At 41.4% G+C, this 21,180-nt stretch overlaps 1 protein-coding gene across 1 annotated transcript in view; it reads right to left on the bottom strand.

Annotated features, from left to right (window-relative positions):
* Nucleotides 1-21,180, bottom strand: part of MYRIP (myosin VIIA and Rab interacting protein) — a 223,987-nt gene that overhangs the window by 186,861 nt on the left and 15,946 nt on the right. The window contains exon 2 of the mRNA XM_024117042.3: nucleotides 1,780-1,923. Within this exon, the coding sequence (XP_023972810.1) occupies nucleotides 1,780-1,889 (110 nt within the window). The 5' untranslated portion in view covers nucleotides 1,890-1,923. The remainder of the gene's footprint in view (nucleotides 1-1,779; nucleotides 1,924-21,180) is intronic.

Genomic DNA, 21,180 nt, shown 5'->3' with positions numbered 1-21,180 from the left:
CACAGCATGTGGGATCTTCCCGGACCGGGGCACGAACCCGTGTCCCCTGCATTGGCAGGCGGACTCTCAACCACTGCGCCACCGGGGAAGCCCAGTCGCATCATTTGCAAATATTTTCTCCTATTCCGTAGGTTGTCTTTTCATTTTGTTTAAGTTTTCCTTTGCTGTGCAAAAGCTTGTAAGTTTGAGTAGGTCCCATTTATTTATTTTTGTTTTTATTTCTATTGCCTTGGGTGACTGACCTAAGAAAACATTGGTATGATTTATGTCAGAGAATGTTTTGCCTATGATCTCTTCTAGGAGTTTTATGGTATCATGTCTTATGTTTAAGTCTTTAAGCCATTATGAGTTTATTTTTGTGCATGGTGAGAGGGTGTGTTCTTACTTCATTGATTTACATGAGGCTGTCCAACTTTCCCAGCACCACTTACTGGGAAGAAGAGACTGTCTTTTTCCCATTGTACATTCTCGCCTCCTTTCTTGAAGATTAATTGACCGTAGGTGTGTGGGTTTATTTCTGGGCTCTCTATTCTGTTTCATTGATCTATATATCTTTTTTTGTGGCACATGGTTTTTAAATCAAATAACTACTTAATTAACAGATTTCTTGTCTTCCATCTAATAAGCACATATTCAATATATACGATATGGGAAAAACACATGGTGGAAATAAAGTAAATTACACTAGAGTACTTACAAGTAAGGGAGGTAAATATTCTACAGAAACAGAAAGTCTGAGAAACTCCAAGGGCAAAGGAAAACAACCCATGTCAATTTTAAGCAGAGTGGGAAAGGGCATGGTTACAGCTGAAATGGGGCATCACCCTGGAGGACGGGAGGCAGGAGCATCATAGAGAAGGTTACTGCAACGACTGGGATGAAAAGTCATGAAAGCTGGACTGGGATAGGGCTGGGAGAGATGCTGAGGAGGCAGAAATAACAGGGCCTGGCCCTGCCCTGTGTGGGGACCAAGTCAGGGGAGGAATTATAAAGACTGAGGTTTTGAGCTCAGTGGCTAAGGAAGGAGACAGTGCCATGACAAACCTGTGGAATCCCGAGGGAAAACAGGTTTATGGAGGAGGGGAGCTCATGATGACTTGCCATCAGGTTCTAACACACAAACCCCCACACATGACCGCATTTCCATCACTCTGACTTCTTCCAAATTTAGGCAGCAACAGTACTTCCAAGAACATCCCACGAGGAAATACCAACTGCAGAGGAGTCACAAGGCCCCCCTCTCTGGGTCTCAGCTTTTCCCTCTATAAAATGAGGAGGGTGATGCTGAGCCAGGTAACCCCATCCCAGCCTCGTGGTCACTTTCCTTGTACTAGGTCTTCAGTGCTCTCTTCCTGCACCATGGTAGCTGAGAGCTCTAACAGAAGATTGTACAGCTATGAATCTAATTCTCCCATTTATATAACACTTTGGTTATTCTTCAGTAGCACCTGCCGGCAAGAAAATTAAAGCCAGGAGCAAGCTCGAAACAGCCACCGTCAGCACGAACTGCATCCATTCTAGAGCTAATAATTTACAGGGTGAGCAGCCGAACACAAACTTGACTGCGAGCGTGAACAGTCACATTTCTGAGCTGACATTGTGATGCCCAGTGTTGAAGCTGGCCAGCCTGACTACAAAGGGAAGGACATTCTTCTTCTGTGTGTTTACATGACATAAAGACTTTGAGCGTAGGGCTGGCAGCAGGGAACACTCAGGAAGCCTGTTTCACTTGTCCACATATGGTTCACTGTACCCAGGTGGGAAATAGAAGCATCTCACCTGAGCCGCTCTTCCTCTTTTTTTCGGAGATTGAAGTCTCGCTGAACCACCTGGAGAACATGCTCTGTTTCATCATCGGTCAGACCAGACAGGTCCAGCTTCCTCCCCATGATTTAACACGAAACACAGACAATGTAACGAGACCTGAGAAATCAAAGGAGAGACCACGAATTGAGGGCAAGATAAAAGTCCTCCATGGATAAAATCAACCAATGTTGTTATTAAACAAAATTAGACACAGTGTTTACATAAGATAGTATCCTGCTCTGCTCCCATACTCAGCAAACATTTACAGACAACTTCAGCAAGACTGTGGAGAAAGAGAGAAGGTAACTGGTCATCAACGGTGTCATTTATCCCAGCTCTTAAATTAGAAAAAAATAGATAAATTATTCTTTTCGATAGAATGAAGCATACATGAGACCTGGTGTGGATTTCCACAAAACACCAAAAGACAATATCTAAAACTTCTAAAGTTCTATGGTTTGAAGTTTCAAATTTTAAATATCACACATAATTGTAAGATAAAATAAATCATACTTAAAAAAAAATCATAGGGGAATTCCCTGATGGTCCAGTGGTTAAGATTCCGGGCTTTCACTGCTGGGGGCCCGGGTTCAATCCCTGGCCTAGGAACTAAGATCCCGCAAACCGCATGGTCAGGCCAAATAAATAAATAAAAATGTAAAGAAAAATCCTATATATACTATATCCCTTGAAGTTTTTATCACTTGACTATGAAATATAAACTAGAAATCAATAAACTCTCCTCTGCAAAAAAAAATATATATATAGTAAAATAATCTTTTTAGACATTTTCTCAGAACTAGAAAAGATGATATTTCAAAGACACACCTCCCAGCAGTGCATACCTAGAAATTATGGGAAACTGTTTTTTTTTAAATCATTTTTAATGAATGGCTGCACCCAGGGATGAATCAAATACATAATTCCAAAAAACTGCCCAGAACTGAAGGGCAGCACAAACATAAATGTAAACATTCTCAACAAAATATTAGTGGAACCAATGCAGCAAGATTTCAAAAGCATTATTGTATAACATGACAAAGTGAGTTTTATCTAAGCAGTGCAACGTTGTTTCAGCATTCAAAAGTCAATCAGAGTAATCTGCCACATTAACAGAATAAAAGGGAAAAATCATCCGATCATTTCAATAGATGCAGAAAAAGCATTTGACAAACTTCCATGCCCATTCATGATAGAAACCCTCTGAAAACTAAGACTAGAAGATACTTCCTCAATCATATAAAAGGCATTAAAAAATAAAAACAACAAAAACCTACAATTAACATCATATTCAATGATGAAAGACTGTTTCCCCCTAAGATCAGGAGAAAGGCAAGAATGACCACCCTTACAACCTCTACTCAATACTGAATGTCTTTATTATAAAGCTACAATAATCGAGGCAGAGTGGTATTGGCATATATGTAGGTGTATTAATCGGCTAGGGCTGCTGTAACAGAGCACCACAGACTAGGTGGCTTAAATAACATAAATGTATTTTCTCACAGTCTTGAAGGCTAGAAGTCTGAGATCAGGATGTCGGCAGAGTTGACTTCTCCCAAAGCCTCTCTCCGTGGCTTATAGATGGCCGTCTTCTCCATGTGTCTTCACATGGTCTTCCCTCTGTGCACATCTATGTCTGAATTTTTCCTTCTTATAAGGACACCAATTATATTGGATTAGGGTCCACCCTAACACCCTCATTTCAACTTAATTGCCTCTTTAAATGTCCTGTCTTCCAAACACAGTCACAATCTGAGTTACTGGCGTTAGGACTCCAACGTATGAATTTGGCAGGGGGCACAACTCAACCTGTAACACTTCACCCTTTGCTCCCCCAGATATCTTGTCCTTCTTACATGTAAATTACATTCACCCCATCCCAAAAGCCACCACAGTCCCAACCTATTGCAGCATCAACTCGAAGTACAAATTCTCATCTCATTATTATCTAAATTAAGTACAGGTGAGACTTGAGGTATGATTCATCCTGAGGCAAAATTCGTTTCCCATTGTGAACCTGTGAAACCAGACAAGTTACCAGTTACCAAAGTAGAACAGTGAGGCAGGCATGGGATAGGCATTCCATTCTAGCTGGGAGAAATTGGAAGGGAGAAAGAAGTCTTAGGTCTCAAGCAAGTCTGAAAGCAGGGCAAATTCCATTAGATTTTTTAAAATTAAGTTATACTTGACATACAGTACTGTATTAGTTTCAGGTGTACCCCATAGTGATTTGATATTTTTACACATTATGAAATAATCACCACAATGAGTCCAGTTACCATCGTCACCATACAAAGTTGTTACAATATTATTAACCATGTTCTCTATGTGTACTTTTATCCATACATAATCTCTGATTTATTTTTTAATAATTTTTATCCCTGTGTGTACTTTACATCCCCGTGACTAATTTATTTTATAATTGGATGTTTGTACCTCTTCTTCCCTTCACCTATTTCATCTGTTCCCCCGACCCCCTCTTCTCCAGCAACCACCAGTTTGTTCTCTGTATTTATGAGTCTGTTTCTGTTTTGTTTTGTTTGTTTAAGGCTCAAGGATAATCCTCTTGGGCTCCATGCTCTGTCCTCTGAGCCCGCCAGGGTGGCTGTCCCACCCCCTTGGCCCTGGGTGTAGTCACAGCAGCTTAGCCCCCCCTTGGTAATTGAGGAGGGACAGCCCCATCCCCCAGGTCATGGTGACAGTGGCACCCCTGCAGACCTCTGATTTGTCTTCAGGATCATTCTTCCCTTTTCCTGAAGAATAATTCATGTTTGTAGCCAAATAGCTCTCCTGACCCATCCTGTAGACTCTCAGAAATCCAGCAGCCTTCCCTCATTTGTCCTGTCTCTGTTTAGTCTAAGCTGGCAGTGTTTCTGTTGATATAAGTTCTCAAAAACTTTGTCAGCCTCCCATGCAGTTCACAGGGGCCAAGCCATCAGACAAGAGGTTCTCTACAGATCTGTCCTGAATAACCGCATCTCTATTCCCGGCTTCTGCTGCAATGGTTGACTGGATCCGTGAGCCACACTCTAATCTCTTTAGCAAATGGTTGTCCAGCCACACCCCTGTTGCTCTCTACAGACAGACTTTCTCATTTTTGCAATATGGATAGACAGAATTTTCCAAATCTGCAAGTTCTGGTTCCTTTAGTGTGACAATTCCTTCTTCAATTTACCTTTCTCGTCTCACATCTTATTATAGCAGCAAGGACAAATCAGTCTTTAATACTTATTTTAGAATTCTTCTCAGCTAAATATCCAAGTTCATCATCACTTAACAATGCTACTTTCCACAAGACACTAGAACACAATTCAACCAAATACTCTGCCGCTTTATAACAAGGAACAGCTTTCCTTCAGTTTCCAATAACATCTTCCTCATTTCTGTCTGAGACCAGTACCTCTAACATTCATTTCTACCAACATTCTGTTCATGATGATATATGCGTTCTCTAACATGAGAGAAGCTTTCTCTGCAGCTCTCCTCTTTTCTTTCTTATTTTATTTTACTTTTTGGCCACACCGCCCCGCATGTGGGATCTTAGTTCCCCCACCAGGGATCGAACCTGCGCCTCCTGCAGTGGAAGTGCAGAGTCTTAACCGCTGGACCACCAGGGAAGTCCCTCCATTTTTCTTCCTGAGACCTCACTATAATCACCGTTAACATCCATATTTCTACCAATAGTCTCCTCAAGGCAACCTAGGCTTTTTCTAACATACACCTCAAAACTCTTCCACCCTCTACCCTTAGCCAGTTCCAAAGTCATTTCCACATTTTTATACAGAAGAAGAAACAGAGATGGCAAATACACATATAAAAAGATGCTTAATGTCATTGGTAGCTAGAGAATTGCAATTAAAACCATATTTCACACCCACCAAAATCATCTTTATCAAGTGTTGACAGGAGGTGGGACAATTTTGATAGAGTGAGTAAAAATTGGTACAATCTCTTTATAACACAGTTAGGCATCATTTTCAAAGTTGAAGATACATGTACCTTATGAATTAGCATTTCTGCCACACCTAGGTATATTCCTCAGATATAATCTTGCAAATATGCACCAACAGATAGGAATCGGGTTGAAGCATAGGAAATAAATAGGAGCCTATAGGGCTTCCCTGGTGGCGCAGTGGTTGGGAGTCCGCCTGCCGATGCAAGGGACGCGGGTTCGTGCCCTGGTCCGGGAGGATCCCACATGCCACGGAGCGGCTGGGCCCGTGAGCCATGGCCGCTGAGCCTGCATGTCCGGAGCCTGTGCTCCGCAGCGGGAGAGGCCACCAGCGGTGAGGGACCCGCGTACCGCAAAAAAAAAAAAAAAAAAAATAGGAGCCTATAAAAATGCTTATTTCACATAGTTCAACCTAACAGAAGAACATTAGTAACAGTCACATTCAAAATAGCAAAAAATAAAATAAAACAAATAAGTAAAACCTGTAAACCACCCAAACATCCATAAGCAGTAAGAAGGATAAACAAATACTGTATACTTGTTTCATACCAATGGAATGCTCCAGTGCAACGAAAAAGAACATTCTGAAGGTATATTTATTCCACATAGATGAATCTTAAAAACATACTGTTGAGATAGAGAAGCCACATATATATGCATGTACAGCATACAAACAGTATGACTCCTTTTATATAAAGTTCGAAAACACAGAAAGTCAAGAATACATATATTTTTAGGAACAAATGTGATAAAACTATACAGAACAAAATGGGACCTCTGTGGAGGAGAGAGAAGATTTGGCTAGGGATAATCACATTATGTGTGGGGAGAGTGCCTCGAGCACCTGCTGGTCTGAGGGAGTGAATTAGAAATAAGGTCCCACCCCTAGGCTGCTCAGGAAAGGGGAAGCTTCATAGCTGCCATCTTCTAGTCTCCCAATGAGCAGGGAGAAACAGATTAGAGGGCACAGGGAAAATGCAGACCGACTTCTTCCTTTAATACACCCCATTAAAGGTGATAATGGCACTTTGGAGTTTCCCAGAAGGTAACACGTCTGCCCCCTTCATTTCACTTCACTGGCTTTTGGTTGCTGAGAATTCCTAATGAGATTCTAAGATGCCCAGTTAGCACAAGACAGAAGTGACAGCTCTGATCATATCAAATCTAAAAAGAATGATCAGGACTCAAGAGGGATAAATGGTTTCTGTAAAGAAATAAATAAAGTAGCTGTAAATGGATAAGACAGAGAATAATGAGAAACCCTTTTTGGGAAATGGTAAAAGATTCTTCCCTTTTCTACAGGAAATACAATTAGATTCCCTGCACAAGAGAAAGAGCATCATTAGGGCTGGAAAAGCCTCAATGTCCATGAGTCAAAGGTCATGAAAGTTTGACTCTTTCATTGCCCAAAGGGAAGTGATTTCCCAGACACAAAACCAGTTCAGATGCTCTGACTTCCAGACCCGTGCTCCTGCCCCTGGATTTCTCTGGTTTATACTCAACTAAGATGGTAGCAGAGAGAATACATTTTAAAATTTAGTAATGAGAAAATTAATAAACTTCAAAATTTAATTATATCACCATTTCCCTAATGTGTGTTTCTCAGGTCACTGTTCCCACAAGCAATCTGAGAAAGGAGAGCTCTGTGATGAAATAAAGGTGAGAAATGCCTCAAATTGTATTGCCCTCTGAGGGATACACAGTGCATATAAGCTTATCAGAACCTCTAAGAAGTCTGTCACTAAAGAACCAGTCTGATTTTGTTTATCCCTGTAGTTCTCAAATGCATTTGTCTGCAGATACCTCTTTCTTTAATAACAGCTACCTCTTAACATCCAAAAAATGACTATCTGGGAATTATTGCCATAAGTCCGTCCCATGATGACAAATTCCAGTAGCTAATATAATTACTGAATTGATTTAGCTGGGGTTTTTATGCAATTATCATAAGAAGCTACAGAGTTATATAAGCTTTAGAAGAAGCTGATGACTTAAAAAGGAAAGCAAATGGAAACAAATTTAAAGATAGAAAACCAAAATAAAGGTAGAATTGTCTATACTATTCTTGGCTAGAACAACTAGAGGAAGGATACAGATACTTCTATAGGAAACTAGTAAGCACAACTTTGCAAATGAAAAAAAACAGACATTCCAAGAATATGAAATACACACATATGGGAGCTTCATAATGAAAGGTCCATGTCTACACAAGCGACATTCTAGAAAGGAACCTAGAACAGATGGGTCAAGGACAAATGCATGCATGGGATATTTACAAATCCACAGTGTGTGTTGTGGGGGGGTGGTGATTATGATGATGATGATGTACCTAATACAAAGAGAGAGGTACAGAGATTAACTTGGACAATCCAAAGTCCTAAAAGTAATAAAGGGTAAATACTGCTAGGGCTTCCCTCTTTGACCATGGCTAGATCTTGACTAGAACTGAAAAGAAATTTCTTATTCCTACAAAGGAATCGAAATGTTAGGGCTATCCCATTTAAGGCACTTGTTATCAGGGGGTAAAAAAGAAAAGGAACTTGCCTGGGAAGGAAAGAAAAAAAGCACAAATGGTCCGATATGTACTTTCACTGTGACTTCTTTGGAGCAAGTCGTGCTTGGGCTGTAAGACTCACTGATCTTCATTCCTTCACCTTCAAGGGTGTTATTCCTGCCATGAACAGCCCCTTCTCTGAGACTCATCCTTTACCTGAACACAGGAATGGCCCAGAGGAGACATGGTCACACCACCAGGGCACAGCTAATTGGACCAGGGGTGTCACCTGACCCATACTGGATGTCAGATTCTGTCTCCTGAGAGTGATATTAACAGGAGTGAGAAAAAGGAATTGAAGAATACTGAATAAATTATGGTGGATAACTTCCCAAATTTGATGAAAAGTGTTAATCTGCTCATCCAAGAAGCTCAACAAACTCTAGGTAGGATAAATTCAAAGAATGCACATCTAGACACATCATAGTCAAATGGTCAAAAGCCAAAGAAAATACAGAATCTTGAAAGTAAAACAGAAAATGACTCCTCACACATGAGGGATCCTCAATAAGGTCAACTGCTGACTTCTTATCAGGAATCTCGGAGGCCAGAAGGTATTGAGATGATATATTCAAAGAACTGAAAGGAAAGGACTATTATCCAAAAATTCTATATCCAGAAAATTATCCTTCAAAAATGAAGGATAAATTAAGACAATTAAGGCATTCCAGATAGCAAAAACAGAGAGACTTTATCACTAGCAGACCTGCCTTACAAGAAATACTAAAGGAAGTCTTTGTAGCAAAGACTGACAGAATTAAAGGAAGAAATGGACAATTCAGCAGTAATCATTAGAGATTTCGATATCAACCTTCAATAATAGATAGAACAACTAGCAAAACATCAGCAAGGATATAGAAGATTTAAGCCATATTATAAGCTACCTAGATCTAACAGACATCTACAGAACACTCTACATGATGGTACAACATATATTCTTCTCAAGTGTACGTGGAATATTCTCCAGATAGACCATATATTAGGCTGTAAAATAAATCTCAATACATTTAAAGGAATTGAATAATATAAAATCTGTTCTCTAACTACAATGAAAGAAAATTAGAAATTAATAACAGAAAGAAATCTGGAACATTCACATGTATATGGAAATTAAACAATGTACTCTAAATAACCAAAGGGTCAAGAGAAATAAGAAAATACCTTGAGATAAATAAAAATGAAAACACATGTACCAAAACTTACGGGATGCAGCTAAACCAGTGCTTAGGGGTAAATTTATAGCTATAAACACCTATATTAAAAAGGAAGCATCACAAATCAATAACCTCACCTTCTACCTTAAGAGACTAAAAATAAAAAAGCAAACTGAACCCAAGTAAGCAGAAGGAAGGAAATAATAAAGGCAAATCAATTGAATAGAAAAACAATAGAGAGAAATCAACAAAACCCAAAGTTAGTTCCTTGAAAAGATCAACAAAATTGACAAACCTTTGGCAAGGCTGACCAAGAAAAAAAACAAAAGATTCAAATTACTAAAATCAGGAATGAAAGAGGGACATCACTACTGACTTTACAGAAATAAAAAGGATTATAAAGGAATACTGTGAACAGTTGTATGCCAGAAAGTTAGATAACCTAGATGAAATGAAAAAAATCCTAGAAAGACACCTACAAAAACTGACTCAAGACAATATAGAAATCCTGAATAGATCTATAACTAGTAAAGATATTGAATTGGTAATCAAAAACTTCCACAAAGAAAAGCAAAGGGCTAGGTGGCTTCACTGGTGAATTTTATCAAACATTTAAAGAAAAATTAACACCAATCCTTCACAAACTCTTCCCCAAAAAAATAGAATAGGAGGAAACACTTCTTAACCCATTTTAAGAAGCCAGTATTATCCTGATACCAAAAACAGACAAGGATATCACAATAAAATAAAACTATAAACCAATATCCCTTACGAATATAGATGAAAAAACCCTCAACAAAATATTAGCAAACAAAATCCAGCAACATACAAAAAAGGATTATGTACACCGTAACAAAGTGGGATTTATGCCAGGAATGCAAGGTTGGTTGAACATGTGAAGATCAATGAATATAATATAGCACATTAATAGAATAAAGGACAAAGATCACATAATCTTAATTAATACAGAAAAGCATTTGATAGAATCCAATACTCTTTCTGATATAAATACTCAACAAACTAGGAATAGAAGGGAGCTTTCTTGAATTGATTAAGGCTGTCTACAAAAAACTCACAGCCAACATCATACTCAATGTGAATGAATAGATGCTTTCCTCCCAAATGTCATGAACACAACAAGATTGTCACTTTTACCGTTTCTATTCAGTATTGTACTGGAGGTTCTAGCCAGGGCAATAGGCAGGAAAAAGAACTAAAAAGCATCTAAATTGGGAAGGAAAAATTGGGATTATCTATATTCAGGGAAAACATTCATCTCATATATAGAAAATTCTAAGGAATACACATACACAAAACCAATTAAAACCAAAAAACTGAGATCAGCAAGGTTGCAAGACACAAGATCAGTATACACAAATCAATCATATTTCTATACACTATAAATGAACACTTCAAAAAATGAAATTAAGAAAACAATTCTATTTACAATAGCATCAAAAAAATAAAATACTATGAGTAATTTTATCACAAGAAGTTTAAGACTTGTGCACTAAACACAGGAAACACATCCCATGGATTGGAAGACAGTGTTAAGATAGCAGAACTTTCAAAATTGATTTACAGATTCAACGCAGTTCTTATCAAAATCCCATCTTCTTTTTTTGCAAGAACTGACAAGCTGATCCAAAAATTCATATGGAAATGTAAGGGCCAAGAGAATCCAATACAATCTTGATTGCTAAATGAATGAAAAAATTTAAAAAGTAATTCCTTCTGGCCCCAGGGACACTCTGGCCTATGAATAGCTGTCCCCAGGCATACTCTGCAGACTAAAATTCTACAAGGCACCCATGCAGAAAAAGGGTCAGATCTGCAGAAAAGCCAGATCAGCTCCAAGCCTAGCTGCACAGGGAACCTATGGCTTCCTATAGTCTGGATGCCGTCACCCTGAGACTGCCAGGCATCAGCTCTTATAGCCCCTGTGACCTCCATCTGAACCACTGACCCTCCTGATACCTCATGGAGGCTCCAAGCTCATGGTATTTGAGGCAAAACTTCCTTCCCCATTAAACAGAAGTGATACTATGATTTTATTTCTGGCAAATGAGAGCAGCTCTAGAAGTTGAAAATTGGTGGGGAGATCTCATTATCCCCATCCATTTGAGAGTTGATGGCATTTTCTACCTATTAGATCCTGGTGGAAACTTCTTCAGAAGTAAGGATGGTAAAAGTAGGGGAGCTGCTGCCACAGCCTGTACTGGCAACAGGTATTGGGAGATATTTCAAATGGTATTAGATGGGCACACACACCCTGAGCACAGAGTGGAAGGAGTTAGCAGGAGGAGGGGGGTGGAAGGGAAATAAAATTGGAGACTAAACCAGTCGTTCTCAACTGAGCACCATATTGCCTCCCAGGAGATAATCAGCAATGTCTGGAGAAATGTTTAGTTGTTTCTAATAGGGGTGTGCTACTGGCATCTAGTGGGTAGAGGCCAGGGGTTGCTACTAAACATCCTATGATGCACAGGACAGCTCCCCGCAACAAAGAATTATCTGGTCCAAAATGTCAATGATGCCAAGGTTGAGAAAACCTGGTCTAAACTGAAAGCTACATAGCTGTCAGCCTCTTACTATGTGCTTCCCAGTAGCCCCAGGTATGCCCAGCAGAGTTCACAAAGGGGCCTTCACTACTGCTACAGTACAGGCCTTCACACTGAAATTACACCATTGGTTCTCCTGGTTCTCAGGCTTCCGACTCAGACTGTAACCACATCACTGGCTCTCCTGGGTCTCCAGCTGCATATCTTGGGATTTGTGAGCCTACATGATCATGTGATCCAATTCCTTATAATAAATCTTTTTATTTTATACATATACACACACACATATATATATATACAGACACAAATATCCTATTGGTTGTTTTTCTGGAAATTCTGGCTAATACAGACACATATACACATTACACATTACTGGCAAATAAATGACCTGGTTTATAAACCATGATTGCATTTTTCTGGCCTTATCTGCAATGACCAAACTAACAGGTCTGTAGTAGAGCCCAGTGCATTTCTCTACCATCTTGAATTAGAGCAATGCCTACAATCCCCTGCTTTTGTTTTCTGAGCCTTTGGTCACAGTAGAAGTCCTGCAATCCCTCTCCTGCCTTTTGGGCTTTTTCTCTGTCTGCTTCCCATCCTTTGGGTGTTTTCATGTTGATCCCTTGCACAGAGGACAGCTAATGAACACTCGATAAAAATACACAGCTCTTCAGCCCACTGAGAATTTCCTCTTCAGTTTCAACTGGATAATGATGCTCTTTGCTCCCTCTGTTATATAAAAGTCTGGTACACTTCTTCTGACTGTAATAAAAGTGTGTCAAGATAAGAGTTGACAGCTGGCTGCATTTGGAACTTGACCACATAAGACTGTGAAAAAATATGCATTAAAACTTCACTAATTCAGACTTCATCAATTCCAAATTTGTGGTCAAACATGGTAGGCTAAAATTTACCATTCCATTTGTTCTCAGAACACGGGGATTAAGACAATGAATAGTAGATGAGAAAAGGAGAATATTTACCTTCCAAAGACAGCAAATTATTATCAGGTACTTACTTAGAAGTATCAATTTATATGTAAACAGCACAATTACAGTGTAAGCAAATAACAGCTGCAGAGCCTGGGTTTTTAGTATGCAAACCTCAGAGGGTTCCCCTAGTCATGCACATTGGGACTTAATCTCAGGACCCAGGGTGAGTACTGTTTGTTCACACCTTCACTGAGTAGAGGCTGGGACAGCTGGCGATAAAGGATCATCAGGCCCAAAGTGGTAAGGGCTACCTGAGGAATGGGCCAGGAGTCATTGCCCCTGGATCAGGGGAAAGAGGGAGGGCAGGAGCCAGAGACGGAGAGACTTCCGGGTGTCGGTCCTGCCTCGGCCAGGGCCCTTAGGTGGGGCAAGGGTTGGCAGGTATCCAGGCTGAGGGAGAAGCACAGGCAGAAGCTTCCCTTAGCGATGGGCATATCACTCAATATGTCTGCTGCAGGGTTGCAGAGGGAGTCTGTGAAGCTGTTAGAGAGCTTGGACTTCACCCGAGGGCCCTGGGAGCCACGTTAGGGTCCTAAACAGGAGAGCAACCCGAGATACAGCGTTTGTGCTTTCCTTGGGTCACACGGGTAGTGGTGGGAAACTGGGATGGAGGTGAACAGGGACAGAGGCAGTCACCTGGAAGCCACTGCAGTTGTCCAGGTGGGAGCGCGAAGTTGAGAAGAAAGCAGAGAAAATGACTCAAAGCTGCCTATTTACTCCTTGATTAAACTCTTGCCTCTTGGAAAATGGTCAGGCAGGTCAAAGTTCAACTCCCAATGGGCAGCTCCTTCCCTCTCCCTCCTCCTTCCCAGGATGGCATCTGGCAGGAGGGGCAGGCTTTACTGCTCTTGGCAATAAAGACCAGTATGCACAGAGTCCTTCTAGGCTGGGCTCTGCCATGGGGGCCAGTCTGGTGTCTGGACTATAACTATCTAAAGGGGGAACCGGTCTTCTTTGTCCTTTGTCATGAGTGGCATGCTCAGCTGTTACTTGTGGGTTGGTGACATTTGTTTGTTGATTGATTGATCTGAGAGCAGCCTATCAAAAAGAACTCTTGCCAAATTTCACCAAGTCCTGCCACAGTGCTGTTACTAAGTGTCAACAATTCTGTGCCAAATAAGATCATCCAAAATGCCTACCAAATGTCTAAAACTCAATAAATGACTTTGAAACTCAGAGATATAGTCTGTACATGAGTAGAAGGCAAAATGGCCTCAATAAGCTAAAGGAAGACAAAGAAATAGAGATAACATCTTAAAGAAGAGGAAATGAAATGTATGGAAACAGTAAACTCCCAAATGAGGGGTACTTTTCAAACGTGTGATAAAAAGTCAGTTTCTAAACCAGCTCCCACTGTAATTCAAGCCCAGTGTGCCAAGAGCAGACATCTGTGCCCTAAGCAGCGCCTCCTCTAGGCCCTAGAGTGAGACAGAATCAGCACACTGCCTCTCCAGCAGCAGCCTCAGTCCCAACCACATAGTTTAGCCTGTTGTTTCTCTGATGGGTTGTTCTAGACTGTCTACAGCTGTTGTCTTATTGTTATTGTTATTATTTTAATCATCATTTAGCCTTTCAGTAAAAACAGAGGCTTGAAGTTTGGTGGGAGTTTTTGCATTTTGGAGACGACACATAGAAACATACAAGTATGCTGCTCTCAGCCATTTACTATGTAAACTGTAAGCATCCAGTTTTGAGTGGGGCCCAGAGCTAGAGAATATTTGCCTTCCAAAGAGAGCAAATTATTATCAGGTACTTACTTAGAAGTATCAGTTTATATGTAAACAGTCCAGGCGGCACTACCAGAGGCTCTGTCCCTTGGTTTATGCAGGACCCAACAGATGCAATGATATCAAAGTGTCCACAGCAAAGAGAGATGCCATACAGGACCTCTGGGAAGCTCTAGGAGAAGCACCGCAAAGGCTTTCAAGGGTGTGTTAAAGCAGAACTACACCCTCCTCTACAGGTAACTATTCTCCTTTTTTTTTTTTTTTTTTTTTTTTTTGCGGTACGCGGGCCTCTCACTGTTGTGGCCTCTTCCGTTGCGGAGCACAGGCTCCGGACGTGCAGGCTCAGCGGCCATGGCTCAGGGGCCTGCCGGCTCCGCGGCATGTGGGATCTTCCTGGACCGGGGCACGAACCCGTGTCCCCTGCATCGGTAGGCGGACGCTCAACCACTGCGCCACCAGGGAAGCCCAACTATTCTCCTTTTGAGAAATAGCTCATGCTTGCTACCAGACCCTGGTACTGAATGCCTAACTAGGGGACATCAAATGACCATGTGACCAGCAGAAGCTAGCTCTGAGCTGCTTGTTAGGCTTGGCATGCACAGTAGGGACCCACCGTCAAGTGGAAATGCTATATAAGAAATTAGACCCAATCCGTTCCTGAAGGTGTAAGTTGCATGGGCAGGTGACTCAGACTCCCATGTCTCCTGTGTCTGCTGCTATGTCTCCTCTCCCTCAATCCACAGCTATGTCCTCATAGAAGGTTCCTGGTGATCAACCAACATAAGAGGACAAACCTCAGTCTGGATTTGTGGATGATTCTGTAAGAAATCACTGACACCCTCCAGAAGTGGACAGCTGTAGCATTACAGCCCCAGTCAGGGGTGACCCTGAAGGATAGCAGTGAGGGGTCACCCTGCTGGTGGGCAGGATTTCAAGCTGTATACTGATCTTCCACATTGTCTGGACCGAGAGATGTCTGGAAGAGTGGAACAGACATCAATTCGTGGACAGTAGCCAACAGAATGGCGGGTGGGAAAAGAACAGGTTTGGGAGATCAATGACAAGGAAGTCTGAGGAAGAGATGTGTGCAGATCTCTCAGAGAAGCGGAGTGTGATGAAATTTGAATATCTATGCGGAAGTTCTCAACAATCCGGTGGACAAGAGGACACCCGAGGAGGTGAGGCAGCCTCTTCCCCAGTGCTTATTCAGTGAGCCCTTGTACAAAATGGACATGGCAGGAGGGTCCAACAACGCAGCTACACATGGGTCCAATCTCACAGACTTCCTCTTTGCAGGCCTAATCTGCCTATCACCACTGCTGAGGACCCCTCTTCCCAACACCAGAGACCAGCGCTGAGCTGTGGATGGGGGGAAGCCAGTCAGTCACCTGGTGGCAGAGTGATTGCACTAGATCTTCTGTCATAGAGGGGTTAGTGAGTCCTTGCTGGAATACATATGTATAAATTTTCCATCTATGACTGCACCTTTATCCATCACTTACAGAATACTTGATTCACTGTCATGGTTCCCCTCAGCATGTTGTGGCTGACCAAGAAACTCATTTACAGCAAACAAAGTTGGGCAATGGACTCACGTCCATGGAATTCACTCGTCTCACCGATGTACCACATCACCTGGTGGGATGACCTACTGATGACTTCTGATCCAGCAGTTTTCTACCTCTGGACCAGATGATCTTCAAAACACCTGTGTAGGGGCTTCCCTGGTGTCGCAGTGGTTGAGAATCCGCCTGCCGATGCAGGGGACACGGGTTCGTGCCCCAGTCCGGGAAGATCCCACATGCCGCGGGGCGGCTGGGTCCGTGAACCATGGCCGCTGAGCTGCGCGTCAGGAGCCTGTGCTCCGCGGCGGGAAAGGCCACAGCAGTGAGAGGCCCGCGTACCGGAAAAAAAAAAAACAAAAAAAACACCTCTGTGACCTGATCTTTTTGAATGCTGTGGTGTCTGCAGTGACCCAAGGCCTGAGTGCAATAAATAGGTTTCTTTCTTTTTTTGAAGCTTCAATATAGTAAAAGTCGAAATAAATGTTTGAACTGGGCTGCAGTGTACATTTTTCAAAAGGAAAATAGTTTCAAATGGAAAGGCTTACAGTAAAATATTGTGCTCAGCTAGGCCTTTCAGACTGTGGTTATACTCAAACATATGTAAGCAATAACATTAAAAAGAGATTTGATCCTAGATAATATCCTATTGGATAGAGAAAAAAGAGGAGAGAAAAGTTGCTCTAGGCAATAAAAAAAGAAACAGAAATCTACAGTTCAGTACCATGGCAGGAGGGAAACTGTTTAATGATCTTTAACATTAGCCTGCTCCTTGGTGGGTTTCACCAACCCAGCTATACTTCGCATTGGCAGGAGGTTCAGAGACACATACTTTTTTTTTTTTTTTTTTTTTTTTTTTTTGTGGTATGCGGGCCTCCCTCTGTTGTGGCCTCTCCCGTTGCGGAGCAGAGGCTCCGGACGCGCAGGCTCAGCGGCCATGGCTCACGGGCCCCGTCGCTCCGCGGCACGTGGGAACCTCCCGGACCGGGGCACGAACCCAGTTCCCCTGCATCGGCAGGCGGACGCGCAACCACTGCGCCACCAGGGAAGCCCAGAGACACATACTTTAAAGTTAGCTACTTCAAAGATAATTAAAGGTGTGTTATAGAAATCTCTAGACAAGATTATAGAACTCTTGAAGCAGAAGCTAACCAAAAAGCTGCAGCTTTATTTTATTTTGTTTTTTTTATTAGCTTGTTCTTTTTTTTTTGGCTGTGTTGCGTCTTCATTGCTGCATGCGCTTTCTCTAGCTGCGGCGAGCAGGGGCTACTCTTCGTTGCGGGGCACGGGCTTCTCGTTGCAGTGGCTTCTCTTGTTGCAGAGCACGGGCTCTAGACGTGCAGGCTTCAGTACTTGCAGTACGTGGACTCGGTAGTTGTAGCACGCGGGCCCTAGAGCATGCGGGCTTCAGTAGTTGTGGCGCACAGGCTCTAGAGTGCAGGCTCAGTAGTTGTGGCGCATGAGCTTAATTGCTCCTCAGCATGTGGGATCTTCCCACACCAGGGATTGAACCCGTGTCCCCTTCATTGGCAGGTAGATTCTTAACCACTGCGCCACCGGGGAAGTCCCTGAAACTTTATTTTTAAATAAAGTGGTTCAGCATTGAGAAGGACTACAGAAGGCAGGGAAGGTAGTTTAGCACTGAGTAGTAATGACAATGGATATTTAATTCAAATTGGAGAGAAATGGAAAACAAACTGTCTTCATTTTAAAAAATGTTATCAAAGTATAGTTGATTTACAATGTTGTATTAATTTCTGCTGTACAGCAAAGTGACTCAGTTATACACATATATATACATGTTCTTTTTCATATTCTTTTCCATTATGGTTTATCAGAAGATACTGAATATAGTTCCCTGTGCTATATAGTAGGACACTGTTGTTTATCCATCCTATATATCACAGTTTGCATCTGCTAATCCCAAACTCCCAGTCCAGCTGTCCCCCAACCCCTTCTCCCCCTTGGCAACCACAAGTCTGTTCTCTATATCTGTGAGTTTGTTTCTGTTTCATAGATAAGTTCATTTGTGTTATATTTTGTTTTATTATTATTATTTTTTAAACATAACTTTTTTTAACATCTTTGAGTATAATTGCTTAACAATGGTGTTTTAGTTTCTGCTGTATAACAAAGTGAATCAGCTATATGAGTACATATATCCCCATATCTCCTCCCTTTTGCATCTCCCTCCCACCCTCCCTATCCCACCCCTCTAGGTGGTCACAAAGCACCGAGCTGATCTCCCTGTGCTATGCGGATGCTTCCCACTAGCTATCTGTTTTACATTTGGTAGTGAATATATGTCCGTGCTACTCTCTCACTTTGTCCCAGCTTACCCTTCCCCCTCCCCGTGTCTTCTAGTCCATTCTCTACGTCTGCGTGTTTATTTCTGTCCTGCCCCTAGGTTCTTCAGAACCTTTTTTTTTTTTAGATTCCATATATATGTGTTAGCATACAGTATTTGTTTTTCTTTCTGAATTACTTTACTCTGTATAACAGTCTCTAGGTCCATCCACCTCACTACAAATAACTCAATTTCGTTTCTTTTTATGGCTGAGTAATATACCATTGTATATCTGAAGGAATATAGTAATATTCCTTCTTTATCCATTCATCTGTCGATGGACACTTAGGTTGCTCCCATATCCTGGTAAATAGAGCTGCAGTGAACATTGTATTTGTGTTATATTTTAGATTCCACATATAAGTGATATCATATGGTAATTGTCTTTCTCTTTCTGACTTACTTCACTTGGTATGATCATCTCTAGGTCCATCCATGTTGCTGCAAATGGCATTATTTCATTCTTTTTACGGCTGAGTAATATTTCATTGTGTATATATATATATACCACATCTTCTTTATCCATTCATCTGTCGATGAACATTTAGGTTGTTTCTTGGCTACTGTAAATAGTGCTGCTACAAACATAGCGGTGCATGTATCTTTCCGAATTATAGTTTTGTCTGGATATATGCCCAGGACTGGGATTGCTGGGTCATATGGTAATTCTATTTTTAGTTTTTTGAGGAACCTCCATACTGTTCTCCACAGTGGCTGCACCAATTTACATTCCCACCAACAGTGTAAGAAGTTTCCCTTTTCTCCACACCCTCTCCAGCCAAATTGTCTTCATTGTTTTCCTCAAAATCCAAAGGTAACACACTAAAAGCATAACATAAATATTCCGTAATGTGGCCGATGGAATTTGCTATAGTTTCTGCCCACTGATTCTAAAGTCAGCAAACACTGCTTGGTGCCCACTTGGACCCAGTGATGTGACAGACAGAGGAGAACCCAGAAATAAAGCACATGGCCCTGCTCTGAATTTCCACAGACATGAGTGGGAGATGATCTGCTAACAATGTGCACCCCAACCTGGTCTGGCCGGGACCCCTTTCCTGAGCCATCTCTTTGCTATCGCTTGCTTCTGGACTCTCAATTCTGCAAAACAGTTATTGAAGGGGAACAATCCAGTCCAGGAGCTCATCAGAAGGAACTTCTAACAGCTCTCTGCCCACCTCATTCTTTTGAGTTTTTCCTTTACAGTTTCTGTGTAGTTTTCAATACCCCCAAGTTCCCATTTATGAAAATTTGAAAGATATGATAATATCATAAAAGAAGATTAATCACCTAACAGCATCAAAAAAAATACAACAAGTGCCAACCCATTGGTTCATTTAAGTCTCATTTCCCCCACTTTTTGTCGGGACCGTTGTTATTTTTGTCCTCTTATACACAGAAGTATGCATCTTTTTTCGCTAAACTCTTTATCTCCAGCATTTTTTTCATGTTAGTGCAATCACTTTCAAGCATCACTCCTAATGGCTACATTATATTGTATCAAGTGGATATATAATACTTACTGACCTGCTCCTAGTGTTGTACCTCTGGGTTGATTCCAATTTTGGACTATTTCATAGAAAACTATGATAAACATCTTTGTGCATAAGGGTTTTCCACATTAAGGATTTTTTCCCATTAGGCTAGATTCCCAGAAATAAAATGACTAAATTTAAGGTTAAGAATATTAAGCCCCCTGACACACATTTTCAGGCATCTAGTTGAAGAACAACATCTAAATAGTGAAGCCACCTGAATGGCACAGATACCATCAGGCCTACTGCTGAGTCATCTTATTTGTGCAGGCTCACTGGGGGCACCACTTTACTCTAAAATTAGGTCTTTGCCTCTACACTGAACCCCAAACAATTTTTTTTGTTATCTGAATAATTATTTTCTTAACATCTTTAGTGGAGTATAATTGCTTTAAAATGCTGTGTTAGTTTCTGCTGTATAACAATCAGCTATATGTATATATATATATCCCCATATCCCCTCCCTCTTGCATCTCCCTCCCACTCTCCCTATCTTACCCCTGTAGGTGGCCACAAAGCACTGAGCAGATCTCCCAGTGTGATGCAGCTGCTTCCCACTAGCAGCTATTTTACATTAGGTAGTGTATATATGTCAATGCTACTCTCTCACTTCGTCCCAGCTTACCCTTCCCCCTCCCCGTGTCCTCAAGTCCATTCTGTACATCTGCATCTTTATTCCTGTCTGCCCCTAGTTTCGTCAGAACCATTGTTATTTTTTTTTAGATTCCATATATATGTGTTAGCATACGGTATTTGTTTTTCTCTTTCTGACTTACTTCACTCTGTATGACAGACTCTAGGTCCATCCACCTCACTACAAATAACTCAATTTCATTTCTTCTTATGGCTGAGTAACTCCATTGTATATATGTGCCACATCTTCTTTATCCATTCATCTGTCAGTGGACACTTAGGTTGCTTCCATGTCCTGGCTACTGTAAATAGTGCTGCAATGAACATTGTGGTACATGACTTTTTTGAATTATG

This window comes from Physeter macrocephalus, chromosome 18 (genome assembly GCF_002837175.3).
Source record: "Physeter macrocephalus isolate SW-GA chromosome 18, ASM283717v5, whole genome shotgun sequence".
Classification (NCBI taxonomy): Eukaryota; Metazoa; Chordata; class Mammalia; order Artiodactyla; family Physeteridae; genus Physeter; species Physeter macrocephalus.
The sequence above is the reverse complement of the archived record's forward strand: the minus strand, read 5'-3'. Positions and strand labels throughout refer to the sequence as shown.